This window comes from Dipteris shenzhenensis, chromosome 4, assembly GCF_047967505.1.
Source record: "Dipteris shenzhenensis isolate YYH24624 ecotype China chromosome 4, Dip_SZ_1.0, whole genome shotgun sequence".
Lineage (NCBI taxonomy): Eukaryota > Viridiplantae > Streptophyta > Polypodiopsida > Gleicheniales > Dipteridaceae > Dipteris > Dipteris shenzhenensis.
In genome coordinates, this window is record NC_141599.1 from 27238682 (window position 1) to 27264956 (window position 26275).

General features: G+C 46.2%; 1 protein-coding gene across 1 annotated transcript in view; it reads left to right on the top strand.

The window, feature by feature from the left end:
* The window catches only part of LOC147902665 (uncharacterized), a 300605-nt gene that overhangs the window by 25505 nt on the left and 248825 nt on the right, over positions 1 to 26275 (top strand). Inside the window, exons 3-5 of the mRNA XM_087373911.1 lie at positions 4756 to 4977; positions 22236 to 22409; positions 22690 to 22898. Coding sequence (XP_087230037.1) covers positions 4756 to 4977; positions 22236 to 22409; positions 22690 to 22898 — 605 coding nt within the window. The remainder of the gene's footprint in view (positions 1 to 4755; positions 4978 to 22235; positions 22410 to 22689; positions 22899 to 26275) is intronic.

Genomic DNA, 26275 nt, shown 5'->3' on the forward strand with positions numbered 1-26275 from the left:
TGAAAATCCTCTAGAAGGCTGCTAGGAGGGGCTGATGGATCTAATCCCAGAAAGAGGTGAAGAAAGTGCGAGAGAGCCCATCCTCGCCAGGGCATTTCTGCCCATCGATGTCCATCAAGGCCTCCTGCATCTCGACAGTAGTGAACGGTGCCATCAACGTCGTCTGCATGCTGGGTTGAACAAGGGCTGGAATGTGCCTCCACACCTCCTCGCGGGAACGTCTAGTACGGGGGGCAAGCTGTTCCTGCTGGAAAAGAGTCCTATAGAAGTCGGTAGCCAACCCCAAGACCTCTTCCAGATCAGTAACGATGTGCCCCTCTGCTGTCCTAAGACTCCGGAGCTGATCACCTGCTGCCCTCTGGCCATGCGTCCTGAAGAACTCTTTGCTCATCCGGTCGCCCTTCCGAGCCCAGTAGGAGAGGGAGGTGTAATAAGAAAACTCTGAGCGACGCTGGAGAGTCTCCTCAAGAAGGGCTCTGGCTCGAATGGCCTGGTGGATCCGAAGCTCCTCCGAACCCGGAGCTGCCTGCTGGAGTCGCTGAATGGAGGCGAGGTCCCTACAAAGAGCTCTCTCTCTGCCCCACCACTCCTGGCCGAACCTGAAGGGCTGCGAGCTGGCAAATCTGGTTGGACTCCTGCAAAGCCTGCGCCACCAACTCTACCAGATCCATGCACTCGCCCCAATCTCTGTCCCAAAGGCTACCGATACTACTGCGCACCTCCTCCTCCCTAGAGAAGATGGAATCAGGAATCCTGCACGAACGGGGAGGAAGGGACTGAGCTGCCGAATCTAGTGATAAGAGCACTGGCGCGTGGTCGGAGAGTGTCGTCCCTGGCACTATACCCACCTGACCACCTCTGCTGATGGCCCAATCACTGACATAAAATCTGTCCAGTCTCTCCAGGAGTCTGCCTCCTTCCCTGCGGAAGCCCCACGAGAAGTCCAAGCTCCCGTGCCATCGGTGGAAGGACGGGTCTCTCCAGCTGTCCCTACCTCCTGTCGCGAAGATAAAGGAATCCCAAGCGGACTGCTCTGCTTGAGCTATACCTGTAAACTCTGGTCCTCTGCCCTGCTGGTCCTCCAAAGTCTCCTGATTGTTGAAGTCACCTCCAACAATCCACGAATCCATGTCTGGAAGAATCTCTGTGAGTGTCCTCCAGAAAGTGGCTCTGCATCGGAGGTCTGTGGGTGCATAGATGTTGAGGATTCCTATTTTGGAGCCCTCCAACTCTAGGCCAACCCAAAGTGCACGGCCTGGGATCAACGTACCATGACCAAAAACTCCCTGGGCAAACGACTCGCAAACGGAAGTACAGACACCGCCACTCCTCCCCTGTGCACTGATCGAGGGCCCCCAATAAGTGTGAGAGCATCCAGGGAGGATCTTCCCGCAGCTACGGGAATGAGCCACTGAAAGCTTATGCTCCTGGAGCAGGAGTATATCCAAGCGACCAATCACTGCTGGCTGAAGTTCCTGTCTCAAGATGAGCTTCCTAGGACCACGGGTGCCAGAAGAATGAAACCCGTTCACGTTCCAGGAGACAAGGTGTAAGCTCATGATGAGGACTGGTAGGCTGCAAACAACTTTCTGCTCGCGGCTGAGGTTGATGAAGAAGCTGAAATTTCGGAATGAAGGCGCTGACGCTTTTGTGAGGGTTTGGAGGGGGAGGCGGGGTCATCCTGCCCGTTCTTCAAAACTTTTAACAAAGGCGTGAGGCCTTTGGTGCCATGGACAAACGCTTTCTCGAGCCAACTCGAGATCTCTGAGGTAGTCATCCCGTAGAAGGCTCGAAGTTTCTGAGGAGTCCGGGGGAAGGGGCCACGACAGAGGGGGCTTGAGGATCACAATCAATCTAAAACGCTTGGCGGCGCAACGCCACCGCAGGCGCACGTCACCCTTGGACCACTGAGTCTCGAGAAGCTGTCCACCCGACGGGCCTATCCAAATCTGAGCGTGCGTCTGCTCTCTGAGAGCCTCCCAGACCGAGTCGTTTGTCCAAGTCTCGGTGCCGTCGCTGAGGAAGGTGAAAGCAAAGCTAGGGCCATCCCTCGGGGCCAAGGCTGCGATCTTCCCATCCGCCCCTTTACGAAGCAGGAAGATACTGATGTCGAGGCAAGCAAGGAAGGTCCCGAGGTCGGCCACATCCAAGTAATCGTAGGGACCAGATCTATAGAAGTGACGAGGAAGCTCTCTCTCCTGAAGCTGAGGCCCGCCAGAGTCTGCAACTGAGGGGGTCGGGCTAGCAGATAGGGAAGACTGCTCCAGGGGTGGTGCAGACTCGGGGTGCCCTACCTGGGGTGGGGAAGGGGAAGGAGGCTGAGGGGTAGGCAACTCAGACTCCACGGAAGCGACTAGCGGGGGGGGTGGGGGAGGTGGAGTGGGGGCTGCCCGCGGCTGACCGGTTCAGCTGACACTGCAGAAGAGCTGAGAGGAGTGGGGGAGGGGGGATGAGGCTGGAGCTGGGACTGGGGCTGAAGAGGAAGAGGAGGGGGCTGATGCTGCGGGTTGGGAAGAGGGGGCTGCGGCTGGGGTAGGGGCTGGGGCTGAGAGGAAGGGAGGTGGGGGTCGGAAGAGAGGGGGACCTGAGGTTGCGGAGGGCGGGCTACAGACGAAGAAGAAGCTCTCCCAGGACCCTGGGGCGGCTGCCTGTCAGGTCTCTGAGGCGCTGCTGCAGGTTGGGTAGCCTCTGCCTCCTTGCCTTTGTCAGAAGTCTTCTTATTCTTTCCTCTTTTCCTTCTGACCTCGGTCCACCCGCCAGCCACCTCTGGACCGGACTCCGGCTGCCTCTGCTCCTCCTGACGTGGCTGCCCGGAGGGAGGGGGAGGGGGCTGAGGGGGGGGGGGGCCGGGGGGGCTGAGAGGAGCTGGAGAAGCGTGGACAAGCAGCAGCCAGGTGCCCAAAGCTGTGACATCTCAGGCACTGGCCTGGCTGTCGTGTGACTACCATGCTCTGAGTAATGCTGCCAGCATCTGTCACGATCTCAATCACTGCACGGAGGGACGCAGGGTCTGCCACAGCCACACGGACTCTAGGAGCTCCTGCCGCAGTAACCGCGTCGACGAAAGTGTCATGCAACACCCAGCCAAAATGGGAACCCAGGTCCCTGACTGTCGGCCGCAACTCAGCAGCAAGGCCTGGAAAAACTAGCGTCACTGGGTGGCGAAGTATGCGGAAATGAGCATCAAAGTCCGCTGCGCTGAATCCTCGGTACCAAGGGACTATCGTGATGATCTTTCCATCCACAGATGTGGGGGAACCGGCAATCAGGTTGCTCGCAGCTTTCGCAGTGGAGAGTTTAAGCCAAAAGATGCCCCTTCCCATAAGGGCCACCTCCTCGATGTGGCTGTCCTCTAGCATAAGAGTGGACTGGAGCCAGTCCCTGATGGCTGATCTGGAGGGAGAGTGTCCAATGACTCTGCCATAGACGGAAGTGAGGGCAAAGTCATTGGCAACCTGTTGTACCGGAGACGACTGTTGCTCTGTCAAGATCATGCGGTAGGCATCTGGAGAGGGAGGGTCCGGCTGGGTCTCCGGTTCCGGGCAGGGAGCCGCCATACCGCCAGACAAACTGCGAGACCTCCGATGAAGAAGAGGTTGCCACCAAAAAGGAGGGGAGATAGACGAGGGATGGAGCCTGGGTGTGACGGAGGAGGATAAGGCGAGGCGAAGCGAGGCGGGCGGAGGAAGCGGAGGCGAAGGCGGGCGCGGAGGGCGGAAGGCGGAATGGGGCGGAGGGCGGAGGCGAGAGCGGAGGGCGGAGGTCGAAGGCGAGGGAGAGGGGCGGTGGTGGAGGCGAGGGCGGGGGGCGGAGGGGGGGGAGGGACGAGGGCGAGGGGCGAGGGCGGAGGGCGGAGGGCGGAGGGGCGGAGGGGTGAAGGGCGAGGGCGGGGGGGCGAGGGGCGAGGCGGAGGGGCGAGGGGCGGAGGGGCGAGGGGCGAGGCGAGGGGCGAGGGTGTGGCGAGGGGCGAGGTGAGGGGCGAGGTGGAGGGGCGAGGCGAGGGGTGAGGCGAGGGGCGAGGCGAGGGGCGGGGGGGCGAGGGGCGGGGGGGCGAGGCGAGGGGCGAGGCGAGGGGCAGAAGGGCGAGGGGCGAGGGCATGGTGGTGGGGCGAGGTGAGGGGCGAGGGGTGTGAGGCGAGGGCGAGGGGGGTAAGGCGAGGGCGAGGGGGGGCGAGGGCGAGGGAGTGAGGCAGAGGAGGGTAGGGAGGTAGAGGCTACGGAAGGAGGGGGGAGGGCTCGCAGGAGCAGCTAATTCCAATTCTGCCATTTTTTACTGGATGGTATGGGGATGCATTCACAATCTTTTGTATATTTCTAGGTGGGTTTTTTTTGAAACATGTATCTTTTTCTTGATGGTAGCTTCGAATCATGTCCCACTATTCTACGTTTTATTCTATAGAGGGCATGTTCATTTACAACATCCATCTGTCATCCATCAAATTGTTGAATGAATAAGTGGCGGGGGAAACTGTATAAGGGCTTGGTTGTTGCAAGATTTTGGGATGGTTTTGGGTGAGAGGCCTGAGGCTATAGCTTTTCTTATACACAACTAAGGATATTACTCCACTTCTTAGAATGCTCTTTTTTCCCCAAACGAGAAAATGAAAAGAAAATCATACATCCCTTGTAAGTGGGAGATTGAGAACATGAACTTTCTTTTTTTTCATAAAAGGACATGAACATTTTGACCTTGCTCAGTTATTTTATGCTCTTTTTTTTGAAAACCAAATGGTGTGGTTTTCTAATGTTGTATAGGGGATGTGGTTTGAGGAAATGGTCAACAATCGAAGCAAGAGTTTAGTACAAGACATGAAATGGTCCTCTGATGGACAGAAAATATGCATTGTGTATGAGGATGGACAAGTCATTGTTGGGAATGTGGATGGAAATCGGCTTTGGGGGAAAGATTTGAGTATCAAACTTTCAAATGTGGAGTGGTCACCTGACGGACGGCTACTGGTTTTTGGCACTAAAGATGTGTGCAATTAACACATCTACATTTGTTAAAATTCAGTTTGAAAATTTCAGCAAAGAATAAATTTTCTGATTTGTTTATTATTCAAAGCATAACAAAATTGTATTTATCCAGGGTATTGTTTGTGAAGAACGCACTCGTAAAGTTTGTTATCACATTCTGACATACAGACAAAAGTTGCACTAATTTGATCCTCTGGAGTATGGTAAAAAAAGGAACACAATATGCCTGCACTTGGTAGCCCAAGCTGTTTCCATATTCTTTTCATGCACAGGTTTTAAGGAGACTAGTGTATTTGGTAATCAAAGAGGTTTCTCTCAGAATGTTCTATGCCTCTTATTGCTGCAACTTCCTTTCTTTTTTAAAAGGAAAAAAAGATCAAGAAAAAGACTTCTGTTAAGTATGAAATAAGCCCCAAAAGCAGGGTGCTTAAGGAAAAATACATCATATGTAGCATGTGAAAAAGAAAACCAAGGTGGAATGAGCCCATCAGAAGCTCCCCTTCGTGTTCCCTCTCTCCCCTCTAGCTCCACCTCGCTAGCTGCCCTTCCTCTCAGCCTCTAGTCTCCCTTCTAGCTTCCTTCCCTGACGTCAACCTCCGGCTGGTTCCAGGCCCCCAAAGTGCAGCAACAAGATCTTCTTCAGATCTTGAATCAGCAAAGAAGCCCAAAAAAGTACCAGATGACCTCTGCTTCTGTCCTCAGCTCAAAATTTTGTCAGATTCTAGCAGCAAGGAAGCTGGAAAACAACCAGATTCAAAGCAACGACCTCTGCTCCTGTCCTCAGTTCAAATCTCATCAGATTCTAGCAGCAAGGAAACTCAAAAATCGACCAGAAACAAGCTGCCAGGACAAGCTTCATGTCAGACTGGTTTTTCATCAGGATTTGTTGAGTCTCAGCTCGATTTCTGCTTCAAGGTTGGCATCATCAGCAGAGCAGCAAGCCCTAGCTACAGCAGCTGAAATTTGTACTTAGCAGAAGCTCTGATACCTGCATGATCAACAGCTCCTTATCAGGTCCATCTAGAAGCCCAGCCCCTTCTCCACTCCCCTCAGCCTCTCCCTTCAGCCTCTACCTCATCCCTCATCTTCTCCCCTCAGCCTTTACCTCTTCCCATCTCCTACAGCCCTCAGCCTACCCACCTCCCCTCCTTAGGTTCTCCTTAGCTCTCTCGTAGGTTCTTCTTCTAGTAGCCTTCAAACTCTTCTCATCCTTCTACCGTTAGCCTTGCTCCAGCCCTCCTTTTTCCTCTCAAAATGATAGACAGGTTCTTCAATGGTTTGAGTCGGCCTTCCATCACTGATTGACGAATGGCACCCAATTCAGTCAATCCCCAATCAATTCCACCAGCCGGGAAAACGTGCATTTTCTATAAAGATGAGCTGCTACAGTTACAAAAGGATGTGGAGCTTGAGATCTCTACCATGTCCTTTGCATGATTTCATGGGTCCCACCCTTCTAGGACACAACAGGCTAGGGACTCGATGCTCGTGGCATTACCTTCAGACCTCGCCACACACTTTACTAATGTTCGACTTTTGGGTCAAGGTTTCTTTCAAGTGGCATTCGACTCTCTTGGAGCTGCGACGACTGTGCTCAGTGCCAGCCCATTAACAATTGGTTCCAGGAAGATTTTTCTAAAACCTTTCTCTCTTGGATTTGATCCAGTAGAGGCGGACAAGCGAACGACCTCTCTATTTATTAGATTTCCAGGTCTGCCCATAGGTGTACCATCGGCTCCTCGCCACGATTGGAGCTTGATTTGGAGTGGTCGTCGCTGAGATCCCCCCTCTCCTTGGTTTGCCTTCCTCAGCCCTAGAGGCGATCAGATCAGATGGGGTTCCTAGAGTTAGGGTCATTGTCTCTAACCCAGGGACGTTGTTGCTAGGGAGCTCTTCGATGGTGGCATGGAATCAACCTCTAATATGCTTGTAAAGAACTGGAGCAGGTAGAATCGTGCAGCGGAGCTGTAAAAGGGAAGTTGGTGAGGAGAAACATTATGCTCGTAAAGAATCGGAGCAGCTTGAATCGAGCAGCGGAGCTGAAAAAGTGACGTTGTGTATTTCCAAATTAACGTCTCTTCAAAATTAAAAAAAAAAAGAGAATACGTGTCACATTAAATAGAGCTAACATATATGACAACTACAACATGCTACAGCATCCGGATGGATCCTCTTTCGCCAGAGAGTTGAGATTGCAGGCAGGCAAGACCAGTGTCATATTTGTAGGACCTATGGGCACTCGCTAGAGATTTCTCTAAAAAGAAGATAAGACACAAAGAAAGCTTCTTTGTACTTGTCTTTTGAGAACTTCACTGCTGTAAGTGCTTGAGTTCGATCTTCTTCCTTCCTTGAAGTCTTCTTTCTTTCTTCTTGTAGAGTACTAATTATGCTCTCTAGTGTTGGTTGGGGAAGATTCTTCAAAGTAGTCCCAACATAGTCAAAGTCCCGAGGCATACTCTTCAAGAGCATAGCCATTGCATCATCGTCAGTGACTCGAGAGTTGACTGAGGCCAATTGTGTCATAAGACTCCTCATAGTGTTGACATGAGCTGCAATAGAGTCTCCATCCATCTTTAGTTCAAAGAGCTTAATCTTCAAAGTCAACTTAGAGTTATGAGAGCTAGCACCAAATAACAGATCTAACTTATGCCAAGCCTCATAAGGAGATTCCAAATTTGAAATACAATGCACATAATCATCTCCCAAACCTAATGCAATAATTGCATAGGCTTTCTCTAGCCTTTTAGCATCTGCTAGTGTTGTTGAAGTAGAGTCACTTGCCTTCTCCTTACCTTTGGTAGTAGTGGATTCACCCTCTTGTGATGAATGATTCCCTGGCTTCACTAAATCCCACAAACTCTCCTTCATAAGCACAAATTTAATTTTCATTTGCCAAGTATGGAAGCCTTGGCCATTGAATTTGTTTGTCTTAAAGGTAGCTATGAGAGAGTCTTTACCTTTATGATTTAGGCAGTGTTTGCTCTCTTACAAATAGCTATTAATCTCAACCTTACAAGTACATATTGCAAGCAATAAAATCAGAGAAGCCTAAACTTTTTGCAATAGAATAATAATATGGCTTTTCTTCACAAGCTTTGTCACTTTTCTATTGACATATCTAGGTGCTTCTTTCTTTTTCTTCTCTTTTGCTTTCACATATGAAGCATAGGAAGAGAAACATGATGAATGCATTTCATCCAAACATATGTATATCAACCCAAAGTAAAAAGTGCATTCCACTATGTAAAGAAACTTTTGGAATGAAAACTCCCAAATTTAACTTGACTTGGTTAACCATAAACAAGGCATTCTTCTAAAAAAATGCTTGTAGAGACAGCAGCAAACTGAAGAGCTCAATTTGCACTGATAAAGAGACCATTAAAAGGGATTTTAACGCAGAATGAAAGGTCTTATACCAAAGAAGAGCCACCAGAGAGGAATTGTGCAATGTTGTGCCAAGTCTCCCGGGAGAGCTGTGCCAAGTTCGACTTGTTTTTTGTTTATTTCTGCTCATCCACTGACGCATTTGAGCTCAAAATTCATTAGGAGCTTCTTCATAGTGTCACCCAACTTCTTCTAGGAGGGTTGGTCAAAATTCTTCGTCTACAGCCCGAATTTTAAAGAAGTATGCCAGACATTGAACGCATTGGTATGGGTAGTAGAAGGACAATTCCGTGCCAATCTTGGATCTGGAGGTGTGCCCTAATGAGAAGGTTCTTCAGCCTAGAAGAATCGGAGAATGGTCGCCTAGGTGAAGAGAACAAGCTCTCACAAGAATTTTCAAGAAAGAGGCAAAATGGAGAGAAGGTGGTGATGAGGAAGAAAATGATGATGTGGCAAACTAGGAGGCTAGAACCTACAGCTCTGATACCACATGTTGGAGAGTCATGCGAGAGAAGAGATGCATCATGACAAGAGTCAAGAACACAAGAGAAGACCAAAATGTTTGTTCTATTGATTGTGAGAGAGAAGCCTCTCATTTATAGAGTGGGAGAGAGGGTGTCCTAGATCATAAGCACCTCTCCTACATCAAAGGCAATCAGCCCTACATCATAGGGACTTTCTAAATCGCACCTCCTCAAGAGGATGCCTTGTACTGCATCACCACCTGTGTCATGGTCCTAGACACCTCATAGCACTAAGTGTTCTATACTACACACACACCTTTTTTTTTTTAAAGTGAAAATTTTGTTGCTTTATGTTACAGAATCACTATCCCAAAAAAGAGGATGTGAAAAAGATTACATCATGAGAAGATCTCAATATAAGACAGATACAATGTACTTAGTATGCAAGCAATCATAGAAGGATTGTTGCAGAGTGCTTGAAGAAAGAAAAAAGTGAAAAGGTAGGATCACCAAAGACTTTATGATTTCTATCCTTCCATAGAGTCTAGAGTGCCCATTAGTGAACCCCAACAAAAAACAAACATGTGACTGCTAGATGCACACATGCACCTTCGAGCAAGCCCTTGATCACAAATGTCCCAACAATACAAACCATGTGGGACCTCCACCTTCAGATCAGGCAAGACCCTCTCACACTCTAGACCCTACACATTTGGCAAGACCACCACCTACAGATCAGGCGGGACCCTCCCACATCCCAGACCTTGCCACTCTTGGACCTTCGGACATTTCAACTTTGGTTAGTGAGACTCATGTGGTTGCCACTGTTTTGGCAGCCAACCTGGATCAAGATCTTACACAAGTTGTTCATATAGATATTTCTCCTCAGGTTGGAGTCAAAGCCTCTCCAGATTCGGTAGTGGATAGGAACAACTGTTGTTGGCGTTCCTGCACATCCTCTTCCTAACTTTGGTCCTTCTTCCAAACTGCCCTCTTCCTCTTTCATTGATAGAGTAAATGAGCTGGTTTTGTGCTAAAGTTGTATGCATGATTCAGAGCTGCTCCCCGTGAGCTGTTGCTAAGCCGCCGCACCCCCCCGCTGCCCCGCCCCGTCCGCCCCCTCTACAGTACAGGAGGGTGACCACATCCAGGACGTCACCATCTATGGAAGAGGCGTATTCCTCATTCAACTGGGCTCCCCCAACACTGCCTCATAAGTTCATAATGAGACTCTAAGTTTACAGATTACATGGCCTTGTATGTTGAGGGCACCACAGTGAGTTTGGAGAGAATCAAGGGAGCCCTGGCTATCTATTGTGAGGCCTTGGGTGCGTGGATCAACTGGACAAAGTCTATAGGTTTCTTCACGAGCTATGAGGAGACACAGGAGATTCGTGAGTGGGGGAGTGACTTTGGCTTTAGATGGATACCACGAGGCTAGACAGCAAGATACCTCGGATGCCAGGTTTGTATTGACATTACAGCAGAGCAGGAGATTGCCTTGGTCCTTGAGAGTGTTCGGCGCAAGCTTCTCTACTGGAGCTCGGCCAAGCTCTCCCTAGCAGGTCGTGCCTTAGTTGCAAACCAAGTCGTCCTTGCCAGGGCCTAGTATATCACCTCCTACTGGTGCTTTCACAGAGGATGCATTGGGCAGCTCCGACAGTTGGTTCGGAACTTCCTTTGGGCAGGTTCAGACGGCACGTGGAATACTAGAGCCCGGGTCGCTTGGCAGACAGTGATCACGCTGTTGCAGGCACTGGGAGGCTTGGGTATTATAGATCCGAAGATGCAGAGCAGAGCCCTCTTGGGCAAGTTAGTTGTTCGCGGCCTCACCCTAGGTGCAGAGCCTTGGAAGCTCCTCTTACAGCGAGGGCTTCTTAGGAACACCCCACGCACTGGAGGACAGTGGCAGCTTTCACAGAGATGGATCTTCTCAGAGGTCTCCCTTACAGGGAAAGGTTTTCCTATGATGAGGAGCCTTCACAGGATCTGGCAAAGACCAATAGGGGGTCTCATTTGTGCTCCGCCCAGATGCAGAGACGAGTTTGAGCGTCAGCCCCTTATGTGGCACCCAGAGATCTGAGATCAAGAGGGGCGTATGCTCGGACAGCGGACTCACATTGGTTGGGCACAGTGGGATAGTGGTCCAGCCAGGTCTTTTGGCAGATGGAGCAGATTACCCATGGAGGCAGAGGCGAGGCTTGGTGCCATAGCGCATTTGCGAGGGGCAGGGCAGCGGATGAGAGAGATTGACCTAAGCCATCCCTAAGTCCTAGTGGGAGGGACTTCGCGTTTGGAGGGACAGCATTTGGTTGGTGCAGTTTTCTCGAACTGGTGTCCCCTTGAGGATGATGATGCAGCAGGGTAGCACGCACCCTGGCTTCTTCCATGTAGGACCTGGAGGCCTACTTCATCCGCTCACTGAGAGAGACCCTGAGATGAATGGGACGTTTGGGGAAGGAGTGGCACATTGACCCTCCCAGTATCTCAGAGCAGGTTGCCCCCAGATGGCACCTCTAGCTATGGGAGGGTAGACCCTTGAGGGAGGTCGAGTGGGATGCGAGAGAGTCGTTCTAGCCCTCCAAGGGTGGCCTTGCCGAGCAAAAGGACGAGATGCCCTTCTTTTCCTACACCACACGGATTGGTAGGAGGCTTCAGATGGACTTTTCGAGGTGGACCCCCTCGAGGGAGCGGCATTGGGTGACCTAGAGAGTGCCCCGGCATGTCTGTTCCAAGTTTTGGACGCGGTTATGGTCCACTTTGCGGCTGAGGAAGATATCCTACTTCTTCTGGCTGGCCGTCCGCGGAGGCTTGCCCATCGGGTTGGAGCAGATGCGAGTGGAGGGGAAGTGCCATTGTTGCTCTGCTAGTTTCCTGGAGACGATCTTGTACTACCTTTGGAGCTGTCATAGAGTAGCAAGGATCTGGATGGCACCCCTCAGGATCATGACCAGTATGCAGAGTCTTTTGAGGGACTACACCTGGGGGATGGTGGCCTGGTTGACTGAGGGAGGACACACGTTCCAGATTGATGAGATCTCCCCAGCCTACCGGATACAGGGTCAGAGCATTCAAAGGATAGCTCTCCATGAGGCAGTCCCTCCCGATAGCCTAGCTCCCCTTTCTCCTGCGAAGGACAGTGTTTGGGAGGTAGTAGCCAGTATCATTGCATGGAACATTTGGGTGGCTCGTTGCAGTCTCGTGATGGATGAGCATCCGGTTCCACCCTCAGCTACCATGGTCGCCATCTGGCAGGATATTATCTACACTCTACGCTCCACCTGGGAGCGTGGGACTCCAGGCTCTAGAGTGACTATCGAGAGGCGTACTCGATTCTGCAAGGCTTGGCCTGCAGGAGTTTTCTATATCTTCACTCCTCGAGGGATTCACTGGTTGTATAGTCCCCCCATTTGGCTGTTAGCCCCAGTACCAGCTGTTTTGTATGAAGTCTTTCAAGCATTAATAGTGGTTTTAATCATGCAAAGGCAATATTTCCTTTCTAAGTTTGAAACTTTTGGAGATTTGTTTTAGTTATGGTCCTATAGTAGTCTCTTGCATCCCAAGTACTACTCATTATAATCTTCATAATACAACCCTGTTCATCTCCCACATAATGACTCATCATAGTCTTGCACCATCTTCTCAATTCACTTGTCTTAACTTGATGTGGCCCATAGCATCCCTCAATTGCATGGCCACATCATGTGGAATGGAGCTTTCTCACAATCGTCATAGAGATGAATGATGAATAGTTTGCTTGGGCCTTGACGCTACACTTTGAGTGTCCACACTGGGCACATGGGCACATCTACTACTATCTAGATTTAAGTCCTACTTGTTCAAGCTCAACAAGATGGACAATATCCATGAGGTTCCTACTTGAAAAGGCCTTTGTGACCTCGATGTTTTAAGAAACCAAGTAGAGTAGAATCTCTCCTACTCTCACAAGACTACATGTGCACACAAAGACCTAGGTCATCAAACTTCTATGTGCAAATCACTGGCTACAAGGAACTCTCAATGGAGCTGAGTGAAAGATGTGCACCTCAACTAAAGTGCGTGCATTGTAAATCTAATCTGATATAGTAAAATCCTAATGTGCAAAAGGAAAGCAATGTCAAAGGGTAGTCAACCTTTGACCCCTCTAAAAGGTTGAGGTTTAGCCTTTCAGTGGCACTCAGAGTGTGCCCTATCAAAATGTATACAAGGTGAGAGTTGTCACTTGATTGGCTGCCCTAGAAGATGTGAGATGGTGCATGTGCATGTGGCATAGCCACCTATGATTAGCTTATGAGATAATTGTCTCGTGGCACTTGTCCCTTCAAAGGTAGATGTCACAGAACGATTATCCCAAGAAAGAAAGAGGATTATTATTTTTTGACTCCAGTCAAAGGCGGTTAACTGACTTTGGTCAACTAGAGAAAATGTCCATTTTATTATTTTAATTTGTTTATGTGCATAGTGGGGACGCCTCCAAGGAACTAGGATTAGTCCAGAGAACTAGAATGCATGCATTAGTTAACCTCCAATGGGTAAAATGTCTTAGATATTGTTTTATTTGTGATGATAGGGCCTTGGAGAATGCTAAATTCCCCTACTTTCTAAGGGGGCAAGCACATAGTAAAGGGGCGACCAGCTTTAAAAGAGGGCACACTGGGGCAGTGCCTATTTTATGAAGAAAGCTCAGCTTATTCTGGAAAAAACTAGTGCTAGCTTTTGGAAAGCATAAGCATTCTGGGTGCTTGCCAAGCCTTTAAAATTCAGAGCTCCATATTCTCTCTTACAATGTGAGTTTTGTCAATCTTTTTGCTCCTTTGCGAACCAGCCTTGTATCAACTTTTCTATTGTGTGCGCGCTTTTCTCTCCCTCTCTCCTCTAGTTTTCAAATTCCTTGCCAGATAAATCGTTGAGGATTTCGTTTTTCTTATTTGAGTTCCCAGCAGTCAGTTGTAGCCTGATCTTGAAGTGTGAGTTGACTAAAGTTGCTTCAAGTTTATTGGAGAGCTGTGAATTTAGAAGCCAGTGAAATTTCGGTAGAGGGTAGATGTAGGAACATGCCACATCGTGTATCAGTTAAAATAGCAGAATATATTATGCCATCCTCTAGACCCTACAGTCTATCGACCGCCCAATTTTTTTTTAAATAATCCTAAACCATCAAGGTACCCCAAGAGTGATTTCAAGAGCTAAGTCCATAGCTCATCACTCACTTTTCCAATTCCTTCACCTGCCACCTAGTGTCGAGCTTTTCAAAATTTAACAATCAAGAATTACATTCATGAAAGAAAAGGTGAAGGAAGAAGAGAGACTTGTCCCGGAAACATTTTGTATACCATAACATACACAAAAAACTCCTGTACAGATACATCTCTCTCCTCTTTTATTCAAACCAGTCCTCCTTTCTATCTTTCTCCTTTCTTCTTCATTCCTTGCGCGTTCTCCTCCCTATGACCTCTTCCTCCCTCTAGAATTCTCCTCTCCATCACCTTATCCATCCCACTTTCCTTCATTTTTCCCCTCTTTACATTACATCTTGATTTTTTTTAAACACCTTACCACTCTATCGCCTTTGAGGACATAACCACCCCAACATACATATAATTACACAACTCTATCCTGATTTCCTAGATTTCGATTATACCCCTGAAGCACACAAGGCTCCCCCTCCTCCTCTGGAATGCATTGCCAAAAGGGTTTACAACTTCCCCACGCAAGAACGTCCTTTTTGGATAAACTAAAATTCATTGTAGCATATTCCTCACCAGCTGCCAAGTATGACAGCATGCTTGGCAGATGGAAGTGAAATTGTTAATCATTTCACGATAGGAGTTTGTCACATCTCCATCCACCCAGCTGTACATATTTCTGAACTTTCTTATTCATATGTCATGTCTCACCTTAAATCTCATAAGGCGGAATTTATTTACCCGCTCCCCAGGTACTTCTCCACCAAGTTTCTTCAATTCATATGTTCGATTCGTAAAAGCCTTGAAGATGACATACAGTCCGTTTGACCTCCCTAAAAAAATTTGTCCAGTCGATGATATTTCAGAAACAAATCACCCTCATTATAACTTTTTGTACGAACTATTTCGCCAACTTGGTGCTCATGATTTTTGCTGTGTATCATTTGAGATCAAGGCATCCTATCTCTCCTCATCTGGCCTTTCTAAAACAGACAACCTTATGAGTAATACGACATGCCCACAAAGCTGTAGGAAACCATATGTCCCATTTACTCCTGCTCCTTAAAAGCCACAATGAGGAGTTGTTTTGAATAGTAAGAAGTAATTTATTCACTCAAACCAAATTAAACCATAGGTGGAAGAGTGAGAACTCTATCTGTGGCCTCTACAATCTGAATAAACAACCATGGGGGTGGTCTATAATGCCACGCCATCCCAAGTGGAGTAATAGGAAAAGCAAGGAACAATCCCGGGTCCTCAATAATGCTATCAATCTCTCTCAAGCAAGTGCAGAGGTCCCAATGCATCTCTCCCACTGACTTTGGATAGTAAAAATGAGATCATTCCAAAGGGAAGCTAGTATATCAGCAACAGTGGATGCATATCCACCAAGGACCTGAGCACATCTTGAACACCATATCTGCCATAAGTAATTCTGGAAACCACTTGATAGTGGGTCTAGTAAGAACAAATCCTAAGGCTCCACGGTGCGTAGTGCTGAAGGGCCTCATCCTGCCATTGAATCATATAGAGAAAAGGCACCGTGGAGCCTTAGGATTTGTTCTTACTAAGGCTCCACGTTGCGTAGTAAGAACAAATCCTAAGGCTCCACGGTGCGTAGTGCTGAAGGGCCACATTCTCCTGCCATTGAATCATATAGAGAAAAGGCACCAAAGCCTCTACCAAAAAGAGCTAGTCCCCACGTCGAGTGGAGGACTCAGAGGTGATGAATGAGAAGATAAACTTTTGTCCAAACCACCCTAGCAATGTGGCAACTCCACAAGCAGTTCTTCCTAGATTCCTCTGCAAGCAGGCATGTCATGCATAAGGAGGGCCTGCCCATTTGCTGAAGCCAAGAGCCAACTAGAATACCTCTATGAATAGTTAGCCAAAGAAGATATGAGACTTTCTGGACCATTTAGACCCCCAAAAATTAGACCAAAAACTTGATAGATGATGCTTTGAAATCCCCTATGCCTACCATTACTGAACAAGTACGGGTAGATGATGGGTGGCTCTTTGCTGAATCCTATATCCAATCCTCATGGAATATTGAAAGAATGGAATAGGAGAATCTAAAGCAGTGGAAGATGGCCAAGACTACTCCCCTGGATCTCAATCCAACTCATCAAGAGGTCTCCCCTGTAATACCCAAAGCTTCCACCTGGGCTCAGCTACCACTATAGTATGGGATGGATCTAATGACCAAACACTCCCTAGGCATCCTATAACTCTGATCTTCTGCTCTCCTAATCCAACGGTTGAGTTGTTAGGAAATGGAGTCAAGATGAGTCAGTTTTGTGTGTTCTAGTGTGAGTTCTAGTCTAGTGTGTCCTATGGATGCCACGTGTCACATTGGGAGTTATCCCATATGCATTGGTGTTCATATGTGTGTGTGTGCTCTATATAAGAGTTGTACTTGTCTAGTGTCAAATCAATCAAGTATCAAACCTACAAGCTCTTTGGTCTACATGTGAGTACTTTCATTTGTTTATTGCTTAGTCATTTCATTTCCATTTCATTATGTCTTTCTTTGAGTATCATTATCTCTCTCCCTAGCCTACCCTCTCTCTCTCCCTTCTCCACCACGTGCCTTCATGTAGTATCAGAGCCTCCTCTCCTACCTTTCCCTTCCCCTTCTTCTTGCTCTACCTAGAGGATGAGAGAAGCCCGCAAATGGAAGCTACCCTCTCCTCCAAGGTACAGCTCCCTTCCCTTAGCCTCACCTTCGGGAGCTGTTGGAGCTGATCTTCATCGATTGTCACGCCATTTGTTGCTGCTCATTGCCTCAAAATGCCTCTCCATCAGCTACCCCTTCAATTCACCTCAATAGTCTCGCCATAAGCCGCCCATACAGCCAGCCGTACAAGCCGTACAGCCAACCGTACAGTCTGTACAGCCTACAACAGGCCGTACAGGCCCATACCAACACTCGGGATTGTTGCTGCTCATGCCCACGTTATCTGTCCATAAAATCTGGCCGTACAGGCCCGTACCAACACTCAGGATTGTTGTTGCTCCAGCCCACGTTATCTGTCCGTAAAATCTGTCAATATCAGCTTGCTTTTGCTGCCCTTGGAATGCGTGCCATTGCTGCTCATAGTCTCTTATCCTCCATGTGAGATGAGCTGCCCTCATTTTGCCCACAAATTGCTGCTCCAAATCTCTCATGATGACATCTCTATCCTCCGCATCTTCTGCCTTCAGTTCCAGCCCTCAGTTCCATCTCCTATAGTGCTGAAGACTGAAGTTGCCATCTCCGGAGGTACACAATGAGTTCTCTTTCTTCAAACTCATTGCTCATGGAGAAGTTCAAGGGGGAAGGATTCCCTACTTGGCAAACTAAGGTTTAGTTGCTCCTCATGAAAGAAAATGTATGGGATGCTATTGAGGATGACACTCCCACAATGGATCCTCAACAACTCAAGACATGGATGCAACACAACTGCTATCATCGGACTTTGCTTTTTTTTTTTTTTTGCAAAAAGAGACTTCTATTAAAAACCGTTAGAGCAAGCTCCATACGGGATACATCATGCAATGCACGAAAAGCTCAAGAGCCAAAAAGAAAGGATCGAGGCTGATAGTGCCATCTCAATCCGGTAGAAACCTCCGAGAAAAAGGGAGAACCCCTCCAAACTCGAAGAAATATAGTCCTTCTAGAAGAGGCTGCCCGTGAGGGGCCCTGCATGCTAGCCCATATGGCTATCAAAGTATGAACCGTGTCAGTCCAAATACCCGTGAACACCTGTGATAGGTGTATGTGGGTGCCATCCAAGGCCTCAAGAGGAAATGTGCCAAAATCTCCCAAGAGGTGTCCACTGAAACTTGAGAAGCTCTGAAGGGCATAAGTGGCACATCCTGCAGAGAGCAGGGCTCTATCACCTGTCGGTGCCCAAGAAGAAGGCTCACCCTCATAAAACACCTAGGGCCTGGTAAGAGATAACCATGCGACCGAGCCCCAAGTCATGAAGATGACGACCCTCGACACAAGTTCATGCTCTTACTACTGAAATCCGACATCTCTCTTTCCCTCCACAAGACGATGGAGATAATGATCCATATATTTTCTAAGCATGTTCTATTTTGGGTACTCTGCCCTGGGTTGTTTCCAAAAATGAATGGAATAAATGATGTGTGTTGAGTCAATAAGGTTCTCTGCCTTGGATAGTGCTCCTAAAATGATGTATTGCTTTCATATTTATGGTGTTTGGCTCCATGTCCCTGATTAGTCTTGGAGCCAAGAGGGGGATGTATTGTGGGAGCCATGCATTAGCTTTGATAGGTCTATTTATCAGGCCTGGGATGTCAGCAGTTCCAGGATGCAGGTGCATTAGTCTCCTAGATCTCTGAGTTGGCCATGCATTCCATGCATGATGAGCCTTTGAGCCATGTTAGTTGAGCCTCTGAGTCTATATACCATGCTCACTAGCCTCTTAGCCATGCTCACTTGCCTCTGAGATAGCATGGGAGCCATGTCTAGTTCTAGACTGTCATTGCACAATTCGATGACCGTTATTGTCATGTTCTGTTCTTGGTTCCATTCCAGTAGTCACTCACCTTTTCTCCATGGGGGGTTGTTAGGAAATGGAAGATGAGCCAGTTTTGTGTGTTCTAGTGTAAGTTCTAGTCTAGTGTGTCCTACGAATGCCACGTGTCACATTGGGAGTTATCCCATATGCATTGGTGTTCATATGTGTTTATGTGCGCTCTATATAAGAGCTGTACTTATCTATTGTCAAATGAATCAATCATCAAGCCTACAAGCTCTTTGGTCTACACGTGTGTACTTTCATTTATTTCTTGCTTAGTCATTTCATTTTCATTTCATTATGTCTTTCTTTGAGTATCATTATCTCTCTCCCTAGCCTACCCACTCTCTCTCCCTTCTCCACCACATGCCTTCATGAGTAAGAGTGACTCCATGAGAGGTGTCTGAGGTAAAGGATGAGAAGGGTCTTGGTCCTCATTACTCAACATGTGCCCTACTCGCTGAAACACCCAGACCATCTAAACTCAATCTGAGGGTAGTGAGGATCAATAAGGGCCTCTCTCCAAGCCTGTGGAATGGCTCTTAGGATCTATAGCAATCTAGGGAAGCGATCCATATCTGCGAGTGATGCTGTCCTCTGTGATCTCCTAACCTCCATTAAAGAGTCACTAGTACTAGAAAACCCTTGAGGGTGCCATTATGCCAATTTGGATCTCTATTCATTGCCCAGAGTGACACTCTAATACTACACCAGAGGGTTATGAAAAAGTGGCTCCTTGGCAAACTCCTCCCTAGTGAATGGGACTACTTGGATGAGAGCCGGTCAAAAACGATGTCAAATCTAGACAAGTATTCTTGCCTTGGAGAAGTGGGCTGACAATTATGGTCCACCATGAAAATCCAATTGACATCCCCTGCCACCATTGCCCCAACTGCATGTGGTGTGCACTGAAGAATACCATGAAGTAAGAATTTCTTCCATGGCTAGTCCCCTAGGGTCAAGGCTCTAACACAAAGCTGAACAACCAGTGCCTTGCTCTAAAGCTATGGATCGAGAATCCCTAGTCCACCTTGCGATGCAGGAAGAGTGATGTGTGCCAAGATACTCTGGCTCTGGTGTCTACTAATCCATCCCCTCCATTCCACCAAAAATTCATGAGCAGCTTGTTCACCTGTCTAATGTTTCTTGCATGAAAACACCAACAAGAGGCGACACACCACACGGTAGCAAGAAGTACATCAATGCTCTACCAGCGAAGGAAAGTCTAGCAGTGCTCCACTATGCTAGCTTCCTTGGTATACTCTCCAACACAGGTGCAAACTGCTAAGTTGAAGATGCATCAACCCTAACCCAAAAGCCAAGATATCAATTTGGTGTATCTTTCAACAACATTTTTCCAAGTATGTTTGATTTATTCCAATAATAAGTCCTCTTGAGGCTAGGTAGAACCTATCAATGTATGTGGCAGTGGTAATCAAGCTGTGCTGATTGCCCCTAATTGTGATTGATGTGCCATCTACAAACTTAGTTTCTGGAAGCTCTTGCTCCTGCCTAATCAAAAGAGATAACCCCATTTTCCCTTGACTGGTAGCCTGCAAGAAGTATCCCATAGCCTCAGCTACAAAAAGGGAAATAGACGGAGCAAAGGGTCTATGTCTAATTGATCAAGATAGCTAGAATACAGAACCTCGTCCTCAACAAACACCATCCTACTAGCCAATTGTGAGCATGAGGAGGATACCATGAGATGCTCTATCATCACTGAAACCAAGTCTCCACACGGTGCCCTCTAGGTAACTCCATTCAACTCTATCATATGCCTTTTGGAGATTCAAAATTGAGAAATAGGACTGCAATATCATGTTGACTTGCTTGTGCCTAGCGTAAGGCCTTCCAAAAAGTGAACACATTGTACAAGATGAAATGATATAGGACAAATCTTGTTTGAGTGGCTCGGATGATGTCAGGAAGAAGGGGTCTAAGGTGCAAAGCCTCTTAGCCAAGATCTTGTAGGCAATCCCAAGAAGTGTAGTGGATTCCTAGGAACTATTTTGTCTCCAACTTTTAAGATGAGACTAATCAGACCACTGTACACATAGGTCGCCTAAAGATCAAGCTGAAGAGCCTCTAAGAAAAGTATGTGCCAAGAAGGCAAATGAAGTCACGAGCAGTGTCTATTCAATGCACAAGGTAGTGGATACTACAAACATAAGTGGCGCTGCATTTAAAACATGTATTGTCAATCACGCGTGAGCTAATGTTGCTTGGTGCTTAAATAAAATGGAAGGATGCGATTTTGTTTTGAGGCAATAATGCATCCATGTATAACAAGAAATTGCTGAAGCACTTTTTGAGTTCCTTGGGTATTGTTCCCAACAGAAACATCGTAAAGGAGATTCTTGGTACACAATGTCTATACAAGGTCATCGATTCGAGGATATAGCTTTAGCAAGTTGATTAGCATTCAACAAGGGAAGTCATTAATAGTCTCAAACATCTTGTAGTCCTAAAGGCTGTTTATTTGCTTGCGACCTTGGTTTGCAGCTTTGAACGGTAGGGAAGGACATGTTTGTTAATAGCATAGGTTCTTGTGCTTACATAATTTTATTTTGGTGCTGAGTTTGAAGCCATATGCGACGACCATGGATGCCCCCCATTTCTTTTTGGCTCTTGCCTATATGCTGGTTGGGTTAGTATTTAGCAATATAGGGTTTTACCTACATTAGGCTGGAGCTTGAGGACTAGATGTATAGTGTTTCTCCTCATCCCTAGGCATGATATGTTTTGTGTCAGGTTTGGAGACTTTTGTGACACTTAACACTTGCAAATGCAAGTCTTGTGCTTGTCTTGCAACAGCTGGTTGATTAATGGGGCCATCCCATGGTTATTAAGCGCGAAAACGAGGTTGCAGCTTGGTGCATTGAAAGGCATTTTGATATAGTGCGTCAAAGAGGCTCAGGTTGATCACTTTGCTTTAAGTTGCTAGATGCCACTAATATGGTACGGAGATTATGAATAATTTTACCGATGTGTACATCTAGAAGGGAGGTCGCTCTTTAGCTGAGGATGGGATGCTACTTTGATAAAGGAGTTAGGTTTCTGGAGAACGATATCCGCTGCTCTTTATGAAAGAGATGGCAGGAAGTTCTGAAGGAGCTCAACGTTGGAAAACACCTTTTGAGAACTGTTTCTTTCACTGGCAGGTAAGGTTTGGGTGTGAAAGGACTTCCTCTCTCCTTATTGTTTTCTATCTATGGAATATTTATATCATCGTGTTCTGCCTAATTTAGGTTGCTATGGACTTACAGGACAACCAAGATAAGCATTCTTCTAAGTGTTATGATATGCTACAATGGCTGTCGCTCGTTCAATTTGCAATTTTCTGGCCTTTTTCTGTTCGTTTTGGTGACTTGCATAGTTTCAGCTCGAGGATTTTCAACCTTAAATGGTTTTTTTTTCTAGGCTGGAATAGTTTCTATATTCAGCTTTGTTGGTGGCCACTCAAAAAGTTATACTGTGAATCATATGTATCTTTTGCTTGCTGGACTTGGTCAAATAGATAGAGTTCTTTTCTTTGCATATGAGTAATTTCCACCTAAAAAACAATATTAGAAATGGTTTTTTTGTGCCGAATTACCATCATTTTTTTTGCATCTCAAATTACTAGAATTATTGGGCAGATCAAAGGAATTCTATGAGCAATTTGAGAAAGAGGATTCATTATTATGCAGGGAAAATGCAACATCCATGACTATTTTGGGAATTTTCTGTCATCTCTCCATATATGCTTCCAAGGTAAAAATGAAGGAATGTCAATAGTTGGTATTGAATGGTTCAGTAAAGCAGAGGGATACGACTCGCATGCACCAACTTTGGCACTTGCACGTTATGGAGGGAAAATTCAGGTTCAGTTGTCAAATATTCCCGTAGAAAGACCATTCTTATTGAAAGTGTTAATATAAGGATAGCATAGAGTACAATAAAAGCACATAATTGCACATAAACACAGTAAAATCACATAACAACTGAACAAAAAATACAGCATCTAGCTAAAGAAATCATATCTCAATGATCAAATTTAGATCAAATATATTGTTATTGCTCTTATAACAATATCAGGCAGGTTTTTCAATTTTGTATAAATGATGAGACATGAGTCCAAGCTCTTACGATGATTTTGTACAGATGATGAGGCATGAACTTGATGAAGAACCAATATTGATAGATACAAAGATGAACATTACTTGCATCAGATGGAGCCCAAATGGAGAAGTCTTGGGTGTAGTTGGATCTGAAAAAGAAAAAATGTATATTGGAAATCGTCCTACTGTACAACTCTACTCCCATTACGGCATACATCTTCGAACTCTTCATGTTCCTGGGAATAGAATAAGGTGATTGTTACCCACCTTGAGAATAATGATCTTCTTTTCATTATCCTAAACATTAACAAAAGAGATTGACCTTCAGGGTAGGAAGATGTACTATGCGTATCCTTAAGTGTAGAGACTATCCCATTCGTAGACAGAAAGTCGATAGATAGGTCTTTTCTAAGTAATATTATCTGATTTGTTTATATAGGGAAGCTCTTCAGTTGAGAACCTCTAAGTAGTTGCTTGTTGGTCAGTTGAGGGTTACTGCTTCAAGGATGAATAGAATGTAGCATCTAGTGTTACAATGAATTTAATGTATGCAGAATGGTGTTCTAATGTGTGAAAATGTTGCCCCACTTTGCCATGGATTCCAGAGGACGATGGGGAACCCCATAAGCTTTGGGATGCTACCAGAACCCTGATGATGGGAGATGTTTGGTGGGAAATGTGTATTTCACACGTTATGTGTGGTCCTGTTCCCATGGGGAGGGGGGAAATAGAGTAGTCAGTTATGTGTGGTCATGTTCCCATGGGGAGGTGGGATAGAGTGGTCAATTTAAAAACGCTAAGAGGGGAGTGTCGGGTGGGTGTAACGGCTGATGAGAGACGAGGTGGATTTTAGAGAGGGAGATACTATACATACAATTTTTGTGACAACAAGATGAAAGAGATGTTTTTTTGAGAATATGCTCTCCCTCGTTCACCCTGCTTGTATCCCTCAAATGAAGATGAAGCTCTGTGCTTAATTTAAATTCTGGTGGAGATGCCAGGTAAGTGTGGAGGTCACCTTGCTTGTATCCTGTAAATGACTGACGAAGCTCTGTGCTTAATTTAAATTCTGCTGTCGTTTCTGTTGGAGATGACATCTAAGTGTAGAGGTCAAAGAGGGAGAGTCGACTCAGTGATGTGGTAGGCTTTCGTTGGGAAGTATGGCTTGAGAAAAGGACTTGAATGAAGAGGCAACTGGGTAGGTGATGACAGGAGTGACTAGATCATGGAAAGAATAAAAGAGCTGTCCCGTGGAGGAGATCAATGATGAAATAAGTTTTTTGATGTTGTGAGCAGGCGATGTGAAAGGAGAACTCTCAAGTTTTGTTTCAGATGGTTGTGAGGGCATTGTGAAAGAGACGCTTCTTAAAGGTTTTCCTTATACATACATGCGATGGTTAAAAGCAATCTTGCTTGAGAAGAGCTGTAGCCGATATGATTCAAACAATATCATAGCTGGGCGATGAACACAATTAACAGAATGTTTTTTATATGTGATGATGTGGGGCATTCAAGCACTTGAAACAAGCTGAGGGAATGACGAGCTGCTACTCCGGGGTGATGCCAGGCAGGGAGGCGCACAGTCCGAGTGTGTATGAGGCGATGACCAAAGAAAGAAAGAAAGAAAGAAAGTGTATTATTGTCCACTAAAGGCCAAAATGGGCCCATGGGACATCAAGAACTCTGCATACAAGATAGCACAAAATCAACGTGCCACAAAGAAGAGGCATCGTCGAATATCATCTAAGTGCTACGCAATACAATGCAAGTGAAAGTACATAATGTCAAATCTGAGCCTAAATACAAAGTAAACTAGATGCAAGGAAACCGCCCCTGGGTGCAAAATGGGGGGATGAGTACAATATGCCAATGCAAAGATACAAGTCCAGGTGTCACGGAGTCTGAGAACCAAAATAATACTGGAAATCCTGTCCATCGACTCTGCCTCCTGCTATGAGAGTACAAATCTGAGCAAAGGTGAGGTGAGCGGCTGGTGGGGCGAGAGAGAGCTTCTTCATGATGTGAAAAGGAGGAAAGATCTGAAATATTCCTTGTGGATATTTGATTGGAAATAGGTGGAATCTAATGGATTTTTTATGGGAAATTAACGGGAGAATGGAAGATGGATATTTAATGGGATATTTGCAGGTTGGATAAAAAGCAGGAATCGTTAAAAGAGACTTTTTTGTGTGTATTTTTAAGGCCTTTCTGAAGGTGTCCAGGGGATTCTGGTACATCATTATGCCCAGTTGTATCCCATGATGTGGGCACTATCGCATGAAATAGTAAAAGACAAAGATATTGTTAGAACATGAAGCCAAGTTTAGTGTGTTTTAGTGTGTTCTATTAGGAGTTCTAGTAGAGTCTTATGTGTGAGTGCCACGTGTCATATTGGGAAATATCCCATATAGACTTTGGTATTCTAGTGTGTGTCTATCCTATATATGATTGTACTTGTGTGTCACATCAACACACATGAAGGAGTCTACATCAAGCTTATCAATGTGAGTCTTTCCTTTTGGTCTATTGCTTATTTCCATTTCCTTTCACTTTCATTATGTTTCCATTTGAGGATTATCTTCTCTCTCTCCCTCTCCCTCTCCACCATGTTCCTTCATGTGGTATCAGAGGATATTCCTCAGTATTGTGATATCATACTAGCGCTTCATGTAGCACGGGATATGTCCTTTGATGAAATGGTTGCAATGCTTCTCGATCATGAACGAAGACACAAGGATGTCCATGAGGAGCAGGCATTATATTCCAAGGGTAAGAAGCCATTCAAACCTTTCAAATGTATGTATTGTAAGAAGCTTGGCCATATAGAGGACCGCCGTTGTTTTCAGAAGCTTGCCAAACAACAATCCAAGGAGCATGCTAACTTGGCTGCAACTACCACTAGTGAAGAAGAAGAAGATGACACTCCGACACCAACTTTTTCTCTCACTGCTCATCTTTGAAATGTATCCTTCCCTCAAGAGGTAGATGAGGATGATGAATATGTCTTCTAAAACATGTCCATGAGCTTGATATATATGGGTACTGTGCCTTGGGTAGTCCCCAAATATTTGAATGTAATAATCTCTTTAAGTCAATAAAGGTTCTCAGCCTTGGATAGTTCTCCTAAAATAGTGTTTTGCTATCTATGTTGTGTGGCTCCATGTCACCTTGTTTTGGAGCCTGGAGGGTGATGTATTGTGGGAGCAATGTATTGGCTTTGATAGGGTCTCTTTATCAAGCCTGGCCGAGTTCTAGGATGTTGGTGTATTCCTAGACCTATGAGCTGGTCATGCAGCCATGCTTAGACATGAGCCTTTGAGTCATGTTGAGTCTCAAGCCATGAGAGTGCTTGGATCAACCTCTCAACATGCTCAGACTGAGTTACTTTGGGTGCACAGATTAGTAGTCCGTCATTATCATGTTCTGTTCTTGGTTCTATTCCAGTAGTCCCTCACCTTTCCTTCATTGGGGGTGTTAGAACATGAAGCCAAGTTGAGTGCGTTTTAGTGTGTTCTACTAGGAGTTCTAGTAGAGTTTTATATGTGAGTGTCACGTGTCATATTGGAAAATATCCCATATACATTTTGGTATTCTAGTGTGTGTCTATCCTATATTTGTTTGTACTTGTA